At 52.1% G+C, this 18,173-nt stretch overlaps 1 protein-coding gene across 3 annotated transcripts in view; it reads left to right on the top strand.

Moving 5' to 3' along the window:
• The first annotated feature begins 1,670 nt into the window (after positions 1–1,670).
• Positions 1,671–18,173, top strand: part of PLEK2 (pleckstrin 2) — a 20,932-nt gene continuing 4,429 nt past the window's right edge. The window contains exons 1-9 of one of the 3 annotated variants that reach the window (XM_036310388.1): positions 2,969–3,055; positions 9,976–10,103; positions 10,864–11,028; positions 11,964–12,145; positions 13,064–13,155; positions 13,457–13,644; positions 13,872–13,973; positions 15,632–15,715; positions 16,625–16,703. In XM_036310388.1, coding sequence (XP_036166281.1) covers positions 10,041–10,103; positions 10,864–11,028; positions 11,964–12,145; positions 13,064–13,155; positions 13,457–13,644; positions 13,872–13,973; positions 15,632–15,715; positions 16,625–16,703 — 955 coding nt within the window. In that variant the 5' untranslated portion in view covers positions 2,969–3,055; positions 9,976–10,040. Of the gene's footprint in view, positions 2,041–2,968; positions 3,056–9,975; positions 10,104–10,863; positions 11,029–11,963; positions 12,146–13,063; positions 13,156–13,456; positions 13,645–13,871; positions 13,974–15,631; positions 15,716–16,624; positions 16,704–18,173 lie in introns of those variants that run through there. The other 2 variants (XM_036310371.1, XM_036310380.1) reach the window with 2 other exon arrangements.

The raw sequence follows: 18,173 nt of genomic DNA, 5'->3' as shown, positions 1-18,173 counted from the left end.
GGGTAAGACTAAAACAACCTGTATGCCAACTGCCTGCTCCCCTGGCATCTGGGAGGAAGAAGGAGAACAACAGCTTAGTTAGAGCCAAAGGAGATAAGAATTTCCCATTCCGACTTCTCATGTCCTAGGGTTCAGCTCACAATGTTTCAGAGCTGGAGTATTCCTTCTTCCTCTTCCCTGCCCAGGAACTGAGGAGCAAGTGCATTCACGCTGCCCTGGAGTTAAACTGGGGGCCTTGGGCAAGTTATTTAACTGCTCCAAGTTTCAGCTTCCTTGGCTGGAAAGGATGGGATAATAAACTCACCTCATGGGTTGCTGTGCATTAACTAAAACCTAGCACCCACCACAGGCCTGGCTTCAGAAGGTGCTGAGACAATCTTCATGCAGAAACCCAGTGGAAGCACCATTGCTTTGGGACTGGCTGCAAGATCTAAAGTCAGTCTGTGCAGAAGGCTGACGGGTCGTGTACCCCCCACCCCCCGCGTCTCACGTGGTTTAGGTGTCAGCTCCAGGCTGGTTTTGACAGGCACAGCTGGTTTTCCACAGCTTGAGGCACCTTCTCCCAATCTAGAGCCTTCTCTTCCCTTTTAGGCATTTGGGGCCTTTCCCTTCCCGGTGAGCCATCCTAACAGTGTGCTTCAGCGGGCAGTGGAAATAATGAGCACAACGACTGTGTCCTAAGGATTACTAGACAGAATCGGTACTACTGAGGTTTCCTTTTGTTTCAGGTGCCTATATGGTCTGCTATTGATTCAGTCGTCATTTACAAATTTGATATTTTCTTCATGAATTTTTGCATTAAAATGTTATTTATTTAGAGTACGGAGTTCCTTGGCACTCCCTTAAATTTTGCACCTAAGGATTAAATCTTCAGCTGTAGCCCTTTGGGGAGGGATGTATTTGGGGGGCAGAGGGTCCCCGCAGACTGTGCCTGCTTCCTTAAACCTGTGACCTTGCTAATGGGAGCTTTTCTCTGCCCCCACCAGAGGCCAGGATAAGTTCCTAGCCTGGTGCCACCCCATCCACTCTCGCACCCCCATTTCAATTGAACTCAGGGATGACTCTAGATCAGTGATTTTCAGCCAGTGTGCCATAAGAATTTTTAAAACATGCAAAAAACTGACTGTTTAGTCAGGGGCACTGAGCCCTTTTCTCTTAGGTTGTCAAGTAAAAAAATGACAACAGCCAACACAATAGCTGTGGAGTCTTGAACTGTAATTACTAGTATATAGATCATACAATAGAGCACATCTTACTGGTCATGTCACATAATAAGGTTGCATCTGATTGGTTAATTCTTGGTGCCAGAAACCCCTATATACTCTTATAGGCACCTGGTTTTTTTAAAAAGTCACTTTGGAGCAAATAGGGTAGGTAGGTAATTACTCTTATTTTTTTTGTAAATCAATCAAAATTATGCCTACTTTTTTTTGGCAGATCGGCAAAAAATATATTTTTTGGTGTGTCGCAGAGTTTTAGTAATTAGTTTATATGTGTCATGAAATGAAAAAGGTTGGGAATCGCTATTCAAAACCCTTGAAATCTTTTCAGTTCCGTTTAATTCCATAACTATTACTCAAGGGCAGTATCCTAAGTGCCAGGCAAGCACCTGGTTAAGGCTGGGGGAGGAGGAAGATGGGCAGAGACAGAAAAAGTAGGAGGCACAGTGCGCCCGCCCTGGGGCGCCTGGACGGGGCGCCCTGCCCAGTGGAGAGAGCTGAGGCGGGAAGGCTCCAGGGGGCGGCTCCAGGCGGCAGACTCTGTACCCTCAGGACTAACCTGGGCACCTGGGGAGGGCGCGGAGGGGGACGTCAGGGATCCCAACCAGGTCTGACTTCCTCCCTGGGCGACCGGGCGCCCAGGTTCTGGACGCCGGCCAGGGAGGCGGCACCGCGCGGGTCCTTGGCGCTTCCTGCGCGCGGGGGACGCGGAGGAGGAGCGCGGAGGAGCCTGCGGCGCGGGGACAGCGCACCGGGAGGGCTCGCAGGTGGCGACATGGAGGACGGCGGCGTGCTCAAGGAGGGCTTCCTCGTCAAGAGGGTGAGCGCCCGGAGCCTCTCCGGACGGACTTTGCCCAGGGCGGCTGGTGGGCGGGCCCCCGCGCACCTGAGCGGCGTCCCCAGCTCGGCTCCAGGGCGGATCGGGCGCCTGGGGCTCTGCGGGCAGAGCTGTGTCTGCGGGGAGAGCCGGCGGACAGCTTTCTACGGAAAAAGGCCGGGGCACAGGCCAGGCCAGTCCCGATTAGCGTGGATGGGGTGCGGGTGGTGGCCACCGAAGCGGCTGTCGTAATGACAACTTATTGAAGTAGGTAGTATTTCAATCTGATGGATTGAAGCAACGTAAACGTGCCTGTAGTTGACAGTGCCCATCCATGTAATTCCCGCCTATACGCTTCACAGTAACCCAGGAGCAAGGAGGGAGCCTGTGCTTCTTAAGCGTGTACCGTGTGTGTGTGTGTGTGTGTGTGTGTGTAGGGGGTGGGGGACGACACTGTCTCCTTCAGTCCTCCCACAGGTGGTACCACATGATCCCCCTTCTCCAAGGGGAACACACAGCGCACAGAGGCGGGGTAACTGGCTCAGGTTCTGGGTGCTAGTGCGTGATGGAGAGGATTACACCCACTCAGGTCTAGGCCAAAACCTTTCCCGCCCCCCGCAGGGTGGGCGTCGTTATCGCTCTATCACAGACGAGGAGACCGAGGGTTAGAAATACGAAATCCTCCACCCAGAACCCCAGGGCCAACCGCAGATAGGACTGGCCCCTCCATCCCCAGCGCTTCCCCATCCGCCCACGTGGCCTTTCCCACAGCAGGCAGGAGTCCAGACAAAAACGGGGCACTGGGTTAGGGTAGAAAATGATAAAGCCCCTCTAGCATTGGTGTTCATGCTCGGCATTTTTGCTAACATAGCAGCAGACCATAAAAGCTGGGGGCGAGCCTCTGGCCCTCTGTTGAGTTTACAGAGTTGGGAGGGGCTGACAGAGCGGGATGGCTGTGCTCTCCTTCCCATTGCCGCCTTGGGTGGCCAGATCGGCCCTGGAGTCTTCATGTCCATAGGTGATGCAGCCTGCCATGTTACACCTTGTTTGACGGAGGAGGGTGGGTGTGTTGTTTGCTCAAAACTGTAAGTAGGAGTGCTAATGCCGGATCAAGGGTCAGATTGCATTCAAGCAGGTACAAAATTCCACTCCTGCTTCATGCCACTGCCATTAAAGCCATAGGCTGGTGCCTTATGGTTTGTGGAGGCAGCTTCTGAAGTTTGAGGGAAGGTGTTGAGCTGGGCAGGGGGTTTTGCTGGGCATCACTGATTGTTGGGAAGCTGGGTCCTGGTAGGGGCCTGTGGAGGACAGACTCCCTCAGAATGCCCCTTGTGGGTCTCCTCCCCCGCTCCCCCGCCCCCCACATTCCCAGGAGTTAGCTTACGGGATTCCCCCCCTGCGGCCAGGCAGAGTCAGGGGACAAGAGGAGAGGGTGTGAGTTCTCTTCTGCACAGGCTGCCAGTCCTGCGTGTCCGGCTCACAGAGTCCAGGGTGCAGAGAAGTGAGGACAGTCCACAGGTCTGACCCCAAAAACACCCCGTGGGGGCTTGGCTGAAACACATAAAGCTCATTCAGCTGTAGGAGGGTTTGGGTTCAGAGGTGGGCAGGGCCGTCGCTGGGAGCCCAGAGCACAGAACAGTCATCACGCTGAGGGTGAAGCAGGGGCAGGCAGGGGCATGAAGGGTTTGGCTCCTAATTCTGCCCAGACAAGAAAGAAGCAGAACTCCAGGCAAAACGCAGGCTGCTCACTAGGCCTGGCTTTGAAGGAGGGGTGGGGTGGGGGGAGGAAGCCAGGTTCAGCGTGGGTAGGACCGCTTTTCCTTTCAGAAGAGGCGGGAGCACTTCAGACATTGCTGCCCCCTTCATTCCTTGAATAGCACGCTTAGAAAATGGCAAGGTTAACATGCTTTGGCCTAGAAATTTCATTAGTCGGGCTCTATCCCCAGGAAACACCATAAAAGGCTTATGAACAAAGTGTTGGGTATGTAGTGAAAAACTGGAAACTACCTATATACCTCCTCCCCCAAATAGACAAATGATTAAGGAAATGATCTTTAAAATGTTCATAATATTATAACTTAAAGAGTAAAAATACTAAAGGTATAAGTAAGGGGAAATGTACGGAGCAGAGAAAAGTCTAAAAGGAGTTCTGGAGGCTAGAAGTCTGAAATCAAGGGTTTCCTCCTGAAACTAGTAGGGGAGGATGTGTCCTTGCCTCTTCTGCTTCTGGCATTTGCAGGCTGTCAAGGAAACACCCAGATTTTTTTCCTTCCAATGTAGGGAGAAACCTGGTTTCTCTTTCTCTCCCTCTCTTTCTCTCTTTCTCTCTTCTCTTCTCTTCTCTTCTCTTCTCTTCTCTTCTCTTCTCTTCTCTTCTCTTCTCTTCTCTTCTCTTCTCTTCTCTCTCTCTCTCTCTCTCTCTCTCTCTCTCTCTCTCTCTCTCTCTCTCTCTCTCTCTCTCTCTCTCCTGTGAGTCTCCTTTACTTTTGCACAGAACACTCCACTGCTGACACTTCTGGTCACCAAATGTTTTTCCCCACCAAGCAATTCTCTGTGACACCCGCTGGGTATCCTACAATTTAACTCAATTCTGACACAGTCGACACAGAGATAGTATCAGGTTCCACAGGCTGAGGGCTCAGTCCCACAAGACTGCCCATCCCCCTCCCCTCACCCCCCCCCCCCCCCCACACACACACACTTCAGCTGTAGTCACAGGCCTGGTGGGAAGTCCCAATGTCCCGCTCCTTGGATTTGATTAATTTGCTAGAGTGGCTCCCAGAACTCAGGGAAACACTTACTTATGTTCACCAGCTTATTTTATTTATTTTTTAAAATATATTTTTATTGATTTCAGAGAGGCAGGGAGAGGGAGGGAGAGATAGAAACATCAGTGATGAGAGAGAATCATTGACTGGCTGCCTCCTGCAAGCCCCGCACTGGGGATTGAGCCCACAACCTGGGCATGTGCCCTTGACCGGAATTGAACCCAGGACCCTCCAGTCCACAGGCCGACGCTCTATCCACTGAGCCAAACCGGCTAGACCAGCAGTTTATTAAAGTATATGCTAAAGGATACGATAGCCAGATGGACGAGACGCACAGGGCAGGGTATATGGGAAGGGGTGTGCACTTCTAAGCCCTCTCCCAGCACACCACTCTCCCAGTGCTCACCACCCAGCCGCTCTCGGAGCCCGGCCTGTGGGGATTTTTATGGAGGCTTCATCTCACAGGCACGATTGATCATTAACTCCATCTCAGCCCCTTCGCTGTCTCAGGAGAATGGGTGTGCCGGGCTGGAAATTCCAAGCTGCTCCTCCTGGCTTGGTCTTTCCGGTGATCAGCCCCTATCCAGGAGCCATCAGGAGCCCACCCAGAGTTGCCTCATTAGAATAAAGACACTGACATCACCGGGGAAATTACAAGGGTTTCAGGAGCTCTGTGCCAGGACCCGGGGCAGAGACCAATATATGTATTTTCTGTGATCTCACGCAGGCAATCCTCGGTGTCCGTTGGCTTGGAGGTGCAGCTCCCCAATCTCTGCCTCCATCGTCACATGACCATCTTCTCCCCGCGTGCCTCTCAGTGCATAAATTGTCCTGTTTCTATGAGGACACCAGTCCTATTAGCAGCGCTGGGACCACCCTAACCCCATGTAACTTTATCTCAACCTGATTACATCTGCAAAGACCCTATTGCCAGATGAGATCCCACTCTTAAGACTTCAATGCCTTTTGCGGGGACATAATTCAACCCATAGCAAGTAGCATATCTGCTTCTTTGCGGTTGTAGGGTCTTGGGCAAGACCTTTCTGAGGCTGTTTCCTCATCATGACAGTTCAGAGTACAGGCTTTTTCAAAGGGTCCCTCCAGCTGTAACTTTCTGTCCGAGGGTCCCCATCCAGCTTATAGACTCGCTCCTTCCCCTGAAGAAGCTTTAGGGGCTCATGAGTTAGCCGGCTTCTGGCCCCAGCCAGCCACTTGCAGACAAGGAGCGGGAGGTGGGAAACTGCCCAGGTGGAGGGCCTTGTGCAGCTTCTCCCACTGTGTTGCCAGCCTCTGACCTCCTTTGCCTGGGACTTGGGACCAGGCCCCTGGGGCCTGTGAGCACAGCGAGGCTTCTCTGTAGAGCAGCTGCTCTCATCCCGTCCTGTGGATCGTTGCCGCAGCTCCGGCTGAGCGGCCCGCGTGTGGCTGCTTCATTCCCGCACTGCCACAGCGTGGTCCCCGTCCCGTGACCTTTTTAACAGGAGGACTTATGCTTGTCATCCTTCCGCGTACAAGTCTTCAAAACCTCCCCTCAGGCTGCGATATAAAGATCAAACTCTGCAGCACAGGATCTGAAGCCGACTGACTGGCCCTTCATCCCTTCCTCACAGCCCCTGAGGCCCAGCCCCCTCCCTCCGAACTATTTGGAGTTTTCCAGATTCGCAGCAGTTTTCTGCTCTCCCCTCCTGCCCTCCTAACCTGGCCCACTCCTCACAGCCTTCAGCGCTCAGCCCAGGATCCGCTCCTCCTCCACCTGGGGTCTGCATCACGCCCTACATTGATTATCTGTTATTGTGTAACAATTACCCCAAAGCTTAATGTCTCAGACAAAAAGCATTTATCACCCCACACAGTCTCTAAGGGTCAGGTAATCCGGACCAGCTCAGCGGCCAGATTCTGGCTCAGAGACGCTCATGAGGCTGTAGCCAAAATGTTGCCCAAGGCTTGGCTGGCTGGAGGACCCCTGTCCAAGCTCACTCACATGGGTAGTGGCTGGAGCCTCAGTTTCTACTTCACTCTGCATAGGGGCTGCTCACAATGTGACAGCTAACTTTTCCCAGAGGGGGGGGTGGGGGATGGAGGGGGGGCAGGAGAGAGAGAGAGAGAGAGAGAGAGAGCCCAAGTCTATAGCTACAGAGTCTTATAACCTGATGTCAGCAGGGACAAACCACCACTCTGCCATATTCTCTTGGTCACGCAGACCAACCCCTGAACCGTGTGGGAAGAGACTGCACAGGGTGTGAATACCAGGAGGTGGGAATCGTGGGGGGCATCAGTCATCTGTCCCGGAACTCACCACACTGAGTGGGGTCATCATCCGTCTCCCCCACTGTCTTGGGTCAGATGTTCATCTCGGTGTCCCTGCTACCAGCACGGTGCTTGGTGCAGTAGCATTTAGTCACTGGTTGTTGAATGAAAAGATAAATGAATGAATGCTTTCCCTAATCATCTTGTCAGGATTTTTGTTTATTTGAATTTAAATTCATTTTCCATTATAAAAATAACACATGCATATTATTTTTAAAAAACTGGAGCCCTGACCGGTTTGGCTCAGTGGATAGAGTGTCGGCCTGCGGACTCAAGGGTCCTGGGTTCGATTCCGGTCAAGGGCATGTGCCTTGGTTGCGGGCACATCCCCAGTGGGGAGTGTGCGGGAGGCAGCTGATCGATGTTTCTCTCTCATTGATGTTTCTAGCTCTCTATCCCTCTCCCTTCCTCTCTGTAAAAAATCAATAAAATATATATTTTTTAAAAACTAGAAATATAAGGGTGGGGAATGAAAAATAAGTTTCCATTTTAAGTCCCCGCATCCAGTCTTAATGCCTAGAGAGGATGGGCACTAACATTTTGGGGGAATCCTTCCAGAACTTTTCTAAAATAACAGTAGAGTTGTTTTTGGGTCTCATATGAAGTGATGCAAGTAAGAGTGCTTTGCTCACGACAGAGGCCATGGCTGCGCTGGGTCTGACCTGGGGACCCCCCCCCCCTCCGGTGGCCTCTCCTGCCATCTGTGAGGCTGGCATCCCTCCACGGCAGCCACACAGTATTTACTGTTACACATCAGAATATTTTGCATGTTTTTATGCTGGTAAGTTATGATCCTTTGATGGTCTCAGTACATAAAACCTAACGTTTACTTAGCACAGGTCCCCGTACGTGGGATTATTGGGTCACAGAATCTGAACATTTTTTACAAGGACCACCAGCTGCTCTGAGTTTTCTACTTACATAGTAAATCCCTCTCACCGGCCTTTCTCCTCAGCCCTCTCTCCTTTGCCAGCAGTCAGGACTCTTAGCTGCTTATAACACACACCACTGGCGAGTTTGAACAGTAGGGGTTTCACAGAGAATAATAAATATTAAGGAACTCAGCAGTATTTGGGAGGGCCCGAGAACCTGGCTGGGATGCCATACAGCCAGGGATGCTGCAGCCAGACAAAAATGCCCAACAGCCCCCCAGACGTGGGAACCACGGCTGCCACTGCCACTTGTGACGATAACCCTGGGGCTGGTGGCAGAACCGCATCTGTTCTTCCAGACGTCCTTGCCACAACTTCCTGTTTCCCGTGTTTGGTTGCTGCCAAACAGGCTTCAATGCACGTGACTGGCAGCAACTTGGTCAGCTACCTGCTCCCTTTGTGCCAGGGATTCTGGGAAATGTAGCATGTTGTCCAGGAAGGAACAATACCTCCTTATTGGCTTGTTCTGCTCAACCTCAGCTGGTTACACTTTTCTCTGTAACATCTCCTGCCTCCTTTTTTCTTTCCCTGGTGATTTATTTAAAAAATACATATTTTATTGATTTCAGAGAGGAAGGGAGAGGGAGAGAAAATAGAAACATCAATGATGAGAGAGAATCACTGATCAGCTGCCTCCTACACCCCCCCCCCCCCACTGGGGGTCGAGCCCACAACCCAGGCATGTACCCTTGACTGAAATTGAACCCAGGACCCTTCAGTCTGCAGGTTGACGCTCTATCCACTCTATCAAACCGGCCAGGGCTTTCCCTGGTGATTTAATTTGCTCGGGCCGCTGTAACAAAATACCACAGACAGGACGGCTTAGACAAGAGGGATTTACTTTCTCCCAGTTCTGGAGGCTAGAGTCCACGATCAAGGTGTTAGCAGGATTGGTTTCCTCTGAGGCCTCTCTCCTCGGCTTGCACGTGGCCACCTTCTTGCTGTGCGTCCACATGGTCTTTCCTCTGCGCACACGTCTCCCTGATGCCTCTGTGTGTGTCCAAATTTCCTCTTGCTCTGAGGACCCAAAACAGGTTAGATTAGGGCCCACCCAAGGCCTTCTTTTAATCTAATCACCTCTTTCAAGGCCTTATCTCCGAATAGTCACATTCTGAGGTAGTGGGGGTTAGGGCTTCAATGTATGATCTTTTTTGGGGGGAGACACATAATTCAGCTCATAACACCTGTGTTTTAAGTTATTTCATCCTTGCCCCTTCTCTACCTCACATCAGCACCCATATCATCAACTTAGATCGCCTTCTCTCACTGCACCAGCCGTAATCTGTGTGCCAGCAATTTGCTGCTGACCCTACTGCAGGGCCCCCCCAGCATCATCGGGACAGGCCAGGGGCAGGGCAGTAGAGAACCCCAACTGCTGAGGAGTCGGAGACAAATCTTTTTTGTTTCTTTAAACTGTCTGACATGCCAGGGAAAGCTGTCAGCTGTCATCTCAGACATGGGCTCTAAGTGCGGGACGGAGGGGAGAGAGCAAAAGTGTCAGGTTCAACCTGACTGCCTGAGCGCTCCCGTGTGAACAGCTTGATCAGCAGGCAGCGTGGGAACACCTGGACAGTAAGGAGCTCCTGTCAGGTGAACTCTGTGAGAAGTCTGATTTCGTTGCCACAGTCAATTCTGTTGGGTGCAGGCCAGTGCTCCCGAGGTCAATACAGTTGTTGTCTCCCCAACAGCACTCAGCACACACCGAGCGCGGCATCGAGTCACAGCAGGCAGGTGTGAGGGCGGCAGGGAATAGGCGCTCGGTGAGGAAATGAGCGAGTAGGGAAATGGTCTCTGATTCAGGTGAAGTGCATCTCTTGGTTAGACTCTAGCGGCTAGATTCTAGCCCGTATCGGGCTCTGCTCCGGAAAACATGCCAAGAAAGTAGATTCATGAGTGTGTTCTAAATCCATTCCTTTCTGATTCCTCAGCAGACATCCCCCCATCCTCTGGCCTGTTCTAGAAACAGGCTCTCTGCCTTCATTGGACTGTGCTATCCATGGGCTCTATGGTCCTTCTGAGAGCTCCCAAACTACCCTGCCTTGTAGGCCTGGCATGGCAGGTAAGACTTGGCATCCTAGCACTGCTAGACCATGTGTGGCTTCGGTTTTACAGATTGCCCACATCCTTTGACTAGCAATAGTCTTTCTAGGAATATATCCTAAGGGAAAAAAATCAGATGCAGATCAAAATTTATATGCAAGGACAGTCATTGCAGAATTGTTTATAAGAGTGAAAAACAAAACAACCTGTTACAAAGGCAGGAGCTTGACAAGTAAACGATGCATCCACCTAGTGGCCATTTAAAAGTATGTTTTAGCCTGTCCGGTGTGGCTCAGTTGGTGGAGTGTCCTCTCCTGGTTCCCCATGAGGGGACGTGCAGCAAACAGCTGATGGATGTTTCTCTCTCATTGATATTTCTCTCCCTCTCTCCTCCTTTCTTCTCTCTGAAATCAATAAAAATATATTTTAAAAATATTTTAGAGAAATTTAATGGTGTGAGACGATACTCAGCAAAGCTCAACAAAACAAAAACCTAGAAAATAAAAGTATATGCAATATAGTCCTGATTTAAAAAACAACTAGAAAGTAAATACTAAAAGGAAAAAAGACTAGAAGGAAATACTGAATGTTAGCAATGTCTGTCTCCTGATAATAGTTAGCAGTGTCTTTCAAGGTTTATAGCCAGAAAAAAGGCCAAGTAGGAATGAGAAGGCCAATGCCTGGAGAATGGCTGGCCACCTGCACCACGGGACCCCTCTCCCTGGACACAGTGTTGTCCCCCAGCCACCTCACCGCAGGGCTCTGCTGTCTGTCCTCAGGGTCACATTGTCCACAACTGGAAGGCGCGATGGTTCGTCCTTCGGCAGAACACGCTGCTGTACTACAAGCTCGAGGGGGGTCGGAAGGTGAACCCTCCCAAGGGCCAGATCCTCCTGGATGGCTGCACCATCACCTGCCCCTGCCTGGAGTATGAAAATCGACCGGTAAGTGAAGGCCGGCTTCCCAGCTCCTCCTTGCCCCGGACCCCTCCCTCCCGGCCTCTGATGAAGGGGGTGTGGGTAACGGGAAGAGCTGAGTTATTGAAAAACCTGGTTCCAATCCTGGCCACACCACATGCCGGGCCTTGGGCAAGTAATGAACCTCTCTGAGCCTTAGCTCCTCGTCTATAAAATGGGATAAAAAATGATGTCCATGTCCCATGGATGCAATGGGATCCTGTAGGCTAAGAGGCACTGAAAAATATGTGAGTCATCAAAGCAATATGATGGCTTTTGTCTCCACGGGGCGTATGTTCCAAAAGCCAGGGGCAGCATCCACCCTACCATCAAAAAAGTGTCTGACTCAATCATTTCTCGAAGGCCCAGTATGTGCCAAGAAATTAGCTAGGCTTGGAGGAGTCGAGGAAGACAATAGTAAGATCGCTTCTTCTCCAGTTAATAATCTTATTAGGAAAGCAAGTGGTTAATCGAAAAACATTCAGCGTTTCAAAGGGTGGTTCCAACATTACTAGCCATACAGAGCACTGTATCCACAGAGGAGGGAGCCCGTTGGGTCAGGTGTGGCTTTGCGAGGAATGGAGATGGGGTCAAAGATCTAGAAGAGGAGAGAGGCAGACGTTCCAGGCAGGTGGACGTTCCAGTCTTGAGTAGAAGTGCGGGGAGAGGGAGGAGTGGGTTTGGAGAGGAGGATGGCCCGTGTGGCCAAGCAAAAACGCTCCCTGAGGGAGCCGTGGAGAGTGGCGGGGGCCCCGTGGAGGGAATGGGGAGCCACTGAAGGTTTTGAGTGAGAGAATGGACTGGTGAAAACTGTTAGGAAGACTAACAGGAGGAAGGAAGCTCCGTTCCTAGTAAGATTGTTAGATCCATAAAGAAGGTACCTTACGTCTGAGTGCCGGCCCGCTGGCTGTCTCTCCCCGCAGCTCCTCATTAAGCTGAAGACTCGCACATCCACAGAATACTTCCTGGAGGCCTGTTCCCGGGAGGACAGGGACGCCTGGGCCTTTGAGATCACAGGGGCGATCCACGCTGGGCAGCCGGGGAAGGTCCAGCAGCTCCACATACAGAGAAACTCCTTCAAGCTGCCCCCTCACATCAGCCTGCAGTGAGTGCCTGGCCCCTGTCCGCGCTCTGCCTGCCTCTGCTGCGGCCTCTCCCTCTGTGTGCGATGGGGAGGGGGCTCTGTTGTTGCTAATGGGCCTGGCTGCTTCCACCAACGTGCTTCAGGGCCTTTTGCTGTCACTGCCCTGTTTGTATTATTTTCTCTGCCTGGGAACGGCCCTGCTCCTACGTAACCCTTACCCTTTGGGGCCTCGGCTGCTTCAGCCCACCTTGGCGTCTTGAGAGCCTCCCTCCAGTTTCAGCCAGGTGCTCAGGGCTACGGCACAGCTCCAGGAACCTCCACTCACCAATCGTGGGCATGTTCTCCCCCTGGTGGCAAGAATGATGTGTTCTGGAAGCAGTTGCATTCTTGCCCTGTAGTGTTCCTCATCTACTCATTCATTCACTCAAGACATAGTTCTTGAGCGCCTACTGCACTAGATCCTCAGGAGATGCAAATGGGGATAAACAAGGTCCTGTCTCAAGGGCTTCCCAGCCCAAGTACACAACCAGCAAATGAGAAAAGGCCTTCCATTGGTGGCAGGAATCATCCCACAGAATAGCAGGAAAGCAGGTCGGCAGTGGAGGCAAGAGTGTAAAGTGGGGGTGTATGAAAGGAGCTCCCATCATGTAAACTTGCAACAGCCCGTTTACAGGAAAAACTCCTAACCCCCAAGCAGCAGAAGTCACAGCTCTTTAGTTTTACTACAAAAGCAATAACTGTCTAGAATAGAAATATTAGAACATTCAGATGAGCATGAAAAAAAACACACATCTAAAATTCTACTACCTCTCACATTCTGCCCCCTCTTTTCTTTGTGGTGCGTATCGCACCGTTTGCCACTTGCTCACTACCCGTAGGCCCTTTCTCCTATCTGTCAGTGTGATGAGGGGCCCCTGTCCTTGCCTTCCTCCCGTGTAGTCGCATCGTGGACAAGATGCACGACAGCGGGAGTGGAATCCGGCCAAGCCCCAACCTGGAGCAGGGAAGCACCTACAAAAAGACCTTCAATGGTGAGCCTTCCTTCTCGGGGGGGAAGTGGAAACCTGGGGCGTGGTGAACTGGGATGTAGTTGTGCTTGACCAGCTTGTGTTGAGGCCAGAGCTGCCTGCTGGCCAACAGGCTGGCCTGAGATGGCCACGTGTGGGGGTGGCCACAGCTCCACGTAGCAGGGGTGGCCATTGGTCTGCTCTTGTGCAGAGCCCCAAGGCCGTCCAGGAGGTCCACGTCAATGAGGACACAGCCAGGCCCCCCACCCCAGGACTCTGGTCGGTAGGCTGTGGTCTGACTGGCGCTGCCCTTGCTCTGATGCAGGCTCCTCCCTGGTGGACTGGCTCATCTCCAACGGCTTTGCAGCCAACCGTCTGGAGGCCGTGACCCTGGCCTCCATGCTCCTGGAGGAGAACTTCCTGAATCCAGTAGGCGCCCGGAGCATGGGAGCCGTGCGCTCTGGGGACCTGGCCGAGCAGTTCCTGGATGACTCCACGGCCCTGTACACCTTTGTAAGTTATGGAGAGGGTTCCTATGGCCACCAGGGCAGAGGGGAGGGGGCGGCCTCAGAGTGGGGGCAAGGGGTCCACAGTCAGGGGTGAGGCCTCGGATTGCGCGGACAGCTTCACCCCCAGGTGGAATGGGTTTCTCTGTGAAGGATTTTCCTTTTTCCCATGGTAGCCCCCACAGCCTGTAACTGGGACTTTTTGTGACAGAATCCTTGTTTTCTTCCCACGAGGCTGAGAGCTACAAGAAGAAGATAAGTCTCAGGGAAGACATTAATCTGAGCACCATGGAGTTGAGTGGCACGGTGATAAAGCAAGGTTATCTGGCCAAGCAGGTATGGCTGCCTTGGAGTGGGCATGGACAGTCTCAGCCTCAGGGGAGGCGGGAATTTCCCAAAGGGTGGGAAGGGCTGAGGCTGCTGGAGGCACTAATTATCAGCAGGATGAACTAAAGCAGGGTCCAGCAGCTGCCACCGGGAGCAGGACAAGGGGATGCATGTGCCCATCCTCACCCCTCCCTCATCCCCTGACCACCCCCCCCCGCACACCCACACACTCTCCCAACCCCGCCCCCCCCATGAGTCCCAGACACCGGGGTGTTCAGGGAAAAGGTACACACAGTAATAACGGCAACATTAAAAAATGCCTTCGTTCATATGTGTCCGGAGGGCATTGCCTCCTGGGTTGGTGGTTGCATCTGCTGCCTTCTGCTCTCTGAGGCTTTCTGGGGTCTCTGCCTTCTTTTGTGGGACTCTGCACGCCCCCTCGATACACTTTCCGGACAACCCACCTCAGGAGGTTGAAGATGGAATTTTACAGGGTCATCTCAGTGTCTGAAAACTGACCATGGCCACCACTCCCCGCCGTGTTTGGGAGGGCAGCCCTGTCAAGCAGGAGACAGCATGTCACGGCATTTCTACCTGTGCCTGACAGAAAGGCTGTCCGGGAACAGAAGGACTGTGTGATGGCGCAGGCAGTGTCCGCGGGCCTCTGCACGGCCCCTGTGTTGGTGTGCACCTCACACACGTGTGCACGTGCCTGTCTGTGCCACGGACACGTGTGCTGCGCAGCACCATTCCCGTTGTAACCCAGAGCACCTGTGGCTGTCACCTGTTTCTTGTACACGAGGATCCCCATCTGCTCTCAGATTATTTACTTTATGAAACTGCCCGACGGGAGGCCACGAGGAGGGCGTGGGAGGGACTCGGTGTTCCAGACTGGAGGGGGAAGGAAGCTTTGTGATCTAGGGGGTGATGCCAAAGGGAGTCATACACTCGTCTATATCTTTTTATTTTATTTTTTATTTTTATTGATACCAGAGAGGAAAGGGGGGGGGGAGAGAGAAACATGAATGATGAGAGAGAATCATTGATTGGCTGCCTCCTGCACGCCCCCCAGCCCGCAACTCAGGCATATGCCCTTGACCGGAATCAAACCTGCGACCCTTCAGTCTGCAGGCCGATGCTCTATCCACTGAGCCAAGCTGGCTAGGGCTCGTCTATATCTTACACATTTAGATTGTAGCACCTAATTGATCTTCCTTACTTTTCTGCTGCAGAACGGTAAAGTGGTTTTTACTGTAAATGTGTGCATGCGTGAGCACGCAGCTGTAGGTTTGTTTGGGGAACAAGTTGACGCTTGACTTGGTGCCCTTGGGTTCAACTTCGCCCGTGAGCGCTCAGTCCAGTGGCACCTGCTGCCTCCCTGTCCTCCTTGTGTCCTAAGGGGTGTCGGGGAATGTCCTCCTTTCCTTCAGCACTGACCCTCCCTCTTCGGCTCTGTCGACTCAACTACAGGGGACAGTGTTTTTGCTAAGTGTCCCTGAGCAGGGACCTCCGTGACACATCACTGCCATCCTTGGGCTCCGGCAGGCTCTTCTTAGAAAGTGGTCCCATGGAGCCAGCGGGCTTGGAGGTTTGGCATTCGATACAAGAAGTGGGAGGGAGGGACTCAGAGCTGTCACCCAGCGGCCTTGGCCCTTTCTTGACCGCAGGGCCACAAGAGGAAGAACTGGAAGGTGCGGCGCTTTGTTCTGAGGAAGGAGCCGGCTTTCCTGCATTACTACGACCCTTCCAAAGTGAGTACCGTGCGGTCACTTGGTACCCGGGTGAGGCTTCCAGATTCTTCTCTCCCAAGCATCCCAGGCAGCTGGCTCCACATCCTTCCTTAACTCAGCATCCCTACCATAACTTCCGCCATACTAGGCCTGTCCTCCCACAACCCAGCTACTCTTAAAAGGGAGGGTTGCTCTTTGATTTCATCACGTCATTGCCTGCTCCGTGAATCTTCATTATTTTGTGAGGAAAAGCATCTTTTAGTCTCTCCAAAGCTTGCCATGTGGCTGGGGAGGAGAGGGGCTGGCCGACGCCAACCTGGTGCTTCCCAGCTCTTCACCCCTTTCTCTCCACAGATCCCAGGGATTCTGTTTCCTCAACCGCTAGTCTCCACCAATGTTTTGCAAACTTTCTTTTACTATTTAATATTTAAGCCATAATTTACTAATTTTATTTTTTTTTCTAAATGATTGAAGAATTGCTATTCTGAGTTTCAGATAATACTAGTATTGCATGCTGAGTTTATCTAATTTCAGTCAAAAGTGGAGAAAAATGGCTTTTCAGATGGCCTGTCCAACCTTGACTTTGGAAGATGTAGGAAATTCATTCATTTTTTTGAAAGAGTGGAGCCTGGGCCGTTCCTTCCTCACTGAGCTTGTCAGGATGTGAAGGAGCATGAAGGAGGCCCTGGGGCCCTGACAAACCACAGCGGGAGCCGAGGGTCAGGGAGGGCTGTGGCCTGCTGTAGCTGGTGAGAAACAGAGTCCAAACTCCCTCACCCGTGCTTGTAGGTTGGCTGCAAGAAGGCCAAGTTCGTTATACATGACTCGCCGACTTCTTTGGCCGGCACAGCTGAGGGTGGTTATAGGCGAGAGTGCGGCTCTTCCCTTCTGTCCATTCACAATTCCTAACAGGTCTCCTTCCCTCTGCAGGAAGAGAACCGGCCAGTGGGTGGGTTTTCCCTTCGGGGTTCACTCGTGTCTGCTCTGGAGGACAATGGCGTTCCCACCGGTAAGGTCCAGCGTTGGCCCCGGCCTGAGATCTCAGGCCTCCCTCCTGCACTCTCAATAATGCTCTGCCGACGAAGGACTGAGCTGTGGGAGCTGAGTAGGGCTTTCTCAATGAGACCATGAATGGTGTGAGTTTTGAAGCCAGTTTCAGAATTAGAGAAAAGGGCCTGTGTTCTTAGTGTTTTAACAATATAGCTGTATAATCCTTGTCTTTAATACTTTCCCCTCAGTTTCTCTGTTTACTGGTCCATAAGCTTCCACCTAAGAATAATATTAGCTTACACAGTGTTTAAGGGTGAGGGACACACTTTATTTATTTATTTTAAACTTTTAAAAAATACATATATTTTATTGATTTTTTTACAGAGAGGAAGGGAGAGGATAGAGAGTTAGAAACATCGATGAGAGAGAAACCGATCAGCTGTCTCCTGCACACTCCCCACTGGGGATGTGCCCACAACCAAGGTACATGCCCTTGACCAGACTCAAACCTGGGACCCCTGAGTCTGCAGGCTGACGCTCTATTCACTGAGCCAAACCGGTTAGGGCGGAACACACTTTAATATCTATTGTCACACTAACCAGCTAGGGTAGGAAGATAGTATCGTTCCCATTTTATGGATGTAGAAATTGAGGTTCAAAGAAGTTAAATAGTTTAAAGTCAAATCCTAAATCTGTGCCTTCTCTTTATATAAACACTAGAGGCCCAGTGCACGAAATTTGTGCAGTGGGTGGGGGTGGTCCCTCAGCCTGGCCTGCACCCTCTCCAATCTGGGACCCCTCGGGGGAAGTCTCACAATCTGGGACTGCTGGCTCCTAACCACTTGCTTGCCTGCCTGCCTGATTGTCCCTAACCACTTCTGCCTCCAGCCCGATCGCACCCTAACCGCTCTCCTGCCGGCCAAGTCAATGCCTAACTGCTCCCCTGCCGGCCTGATCACCCCCGACTGCCCTCCCCTTCCGAGACCTGCCTCCTCCGCTGGGACCCGCCTCCTACGTGAGGCGGCGGAGACGCTGGGACTGGCCTCCTCCACACTGTGCGGAGCTGTGAGACCCCCCGGGCCTCACCACACAGAGTGGCCCCCGGGCCCGCCTCTGCTGTGCACGTGGCCATCTTGTGGCAGCCAGCTTTGTGGTGGCCATCTTGTGACGATGTCCCGCGTGAGGGCGTGACGCCACCTAGGCTTTTATTAGTATAGATACTAGATTCTTTGATGTGAACGAAATTGTAGATCTAGGGTTAGCATAGGTAGCAGGCCACGAAGGCTTCCAAGAATGTCCAGACAGCTTGGCCGGAGTGGCTCAGTGGTTGAGCATCGAACTGTGCCCCAGTTTCGGGCCCAGTGGGGTGCATGCAGGAGGCAGACAACCAATGATTCTCTCTCGTCATTGATGTTTCTCTCTCTCCCTCTCTGAAATCAATAAAAACACTTTAAAAAATTGTCCAGACATACCACTGGCAGGCCTTAAG

Source organism: Myotis myotis, unplaced genomic scaffold (assembly GCF_014108235.1).
Source record: "Myotis myotis isolate mMyoMyo1 unplaced genomic scaffold, mMyoMyo1.p scaffold_m19_p_1, whole genome shotgun sequence".
Lineage (NCBI taxonomy): Eukaryota > Metazoa > Chordata > Mammalia > Chiroptera > Vespertilionidae > Myotis > Myotis myotis.
Note: the sequence above shows the minus strand (reverse complement) of the source record. Positions and strands in the feature narration are given on the sequence as shown.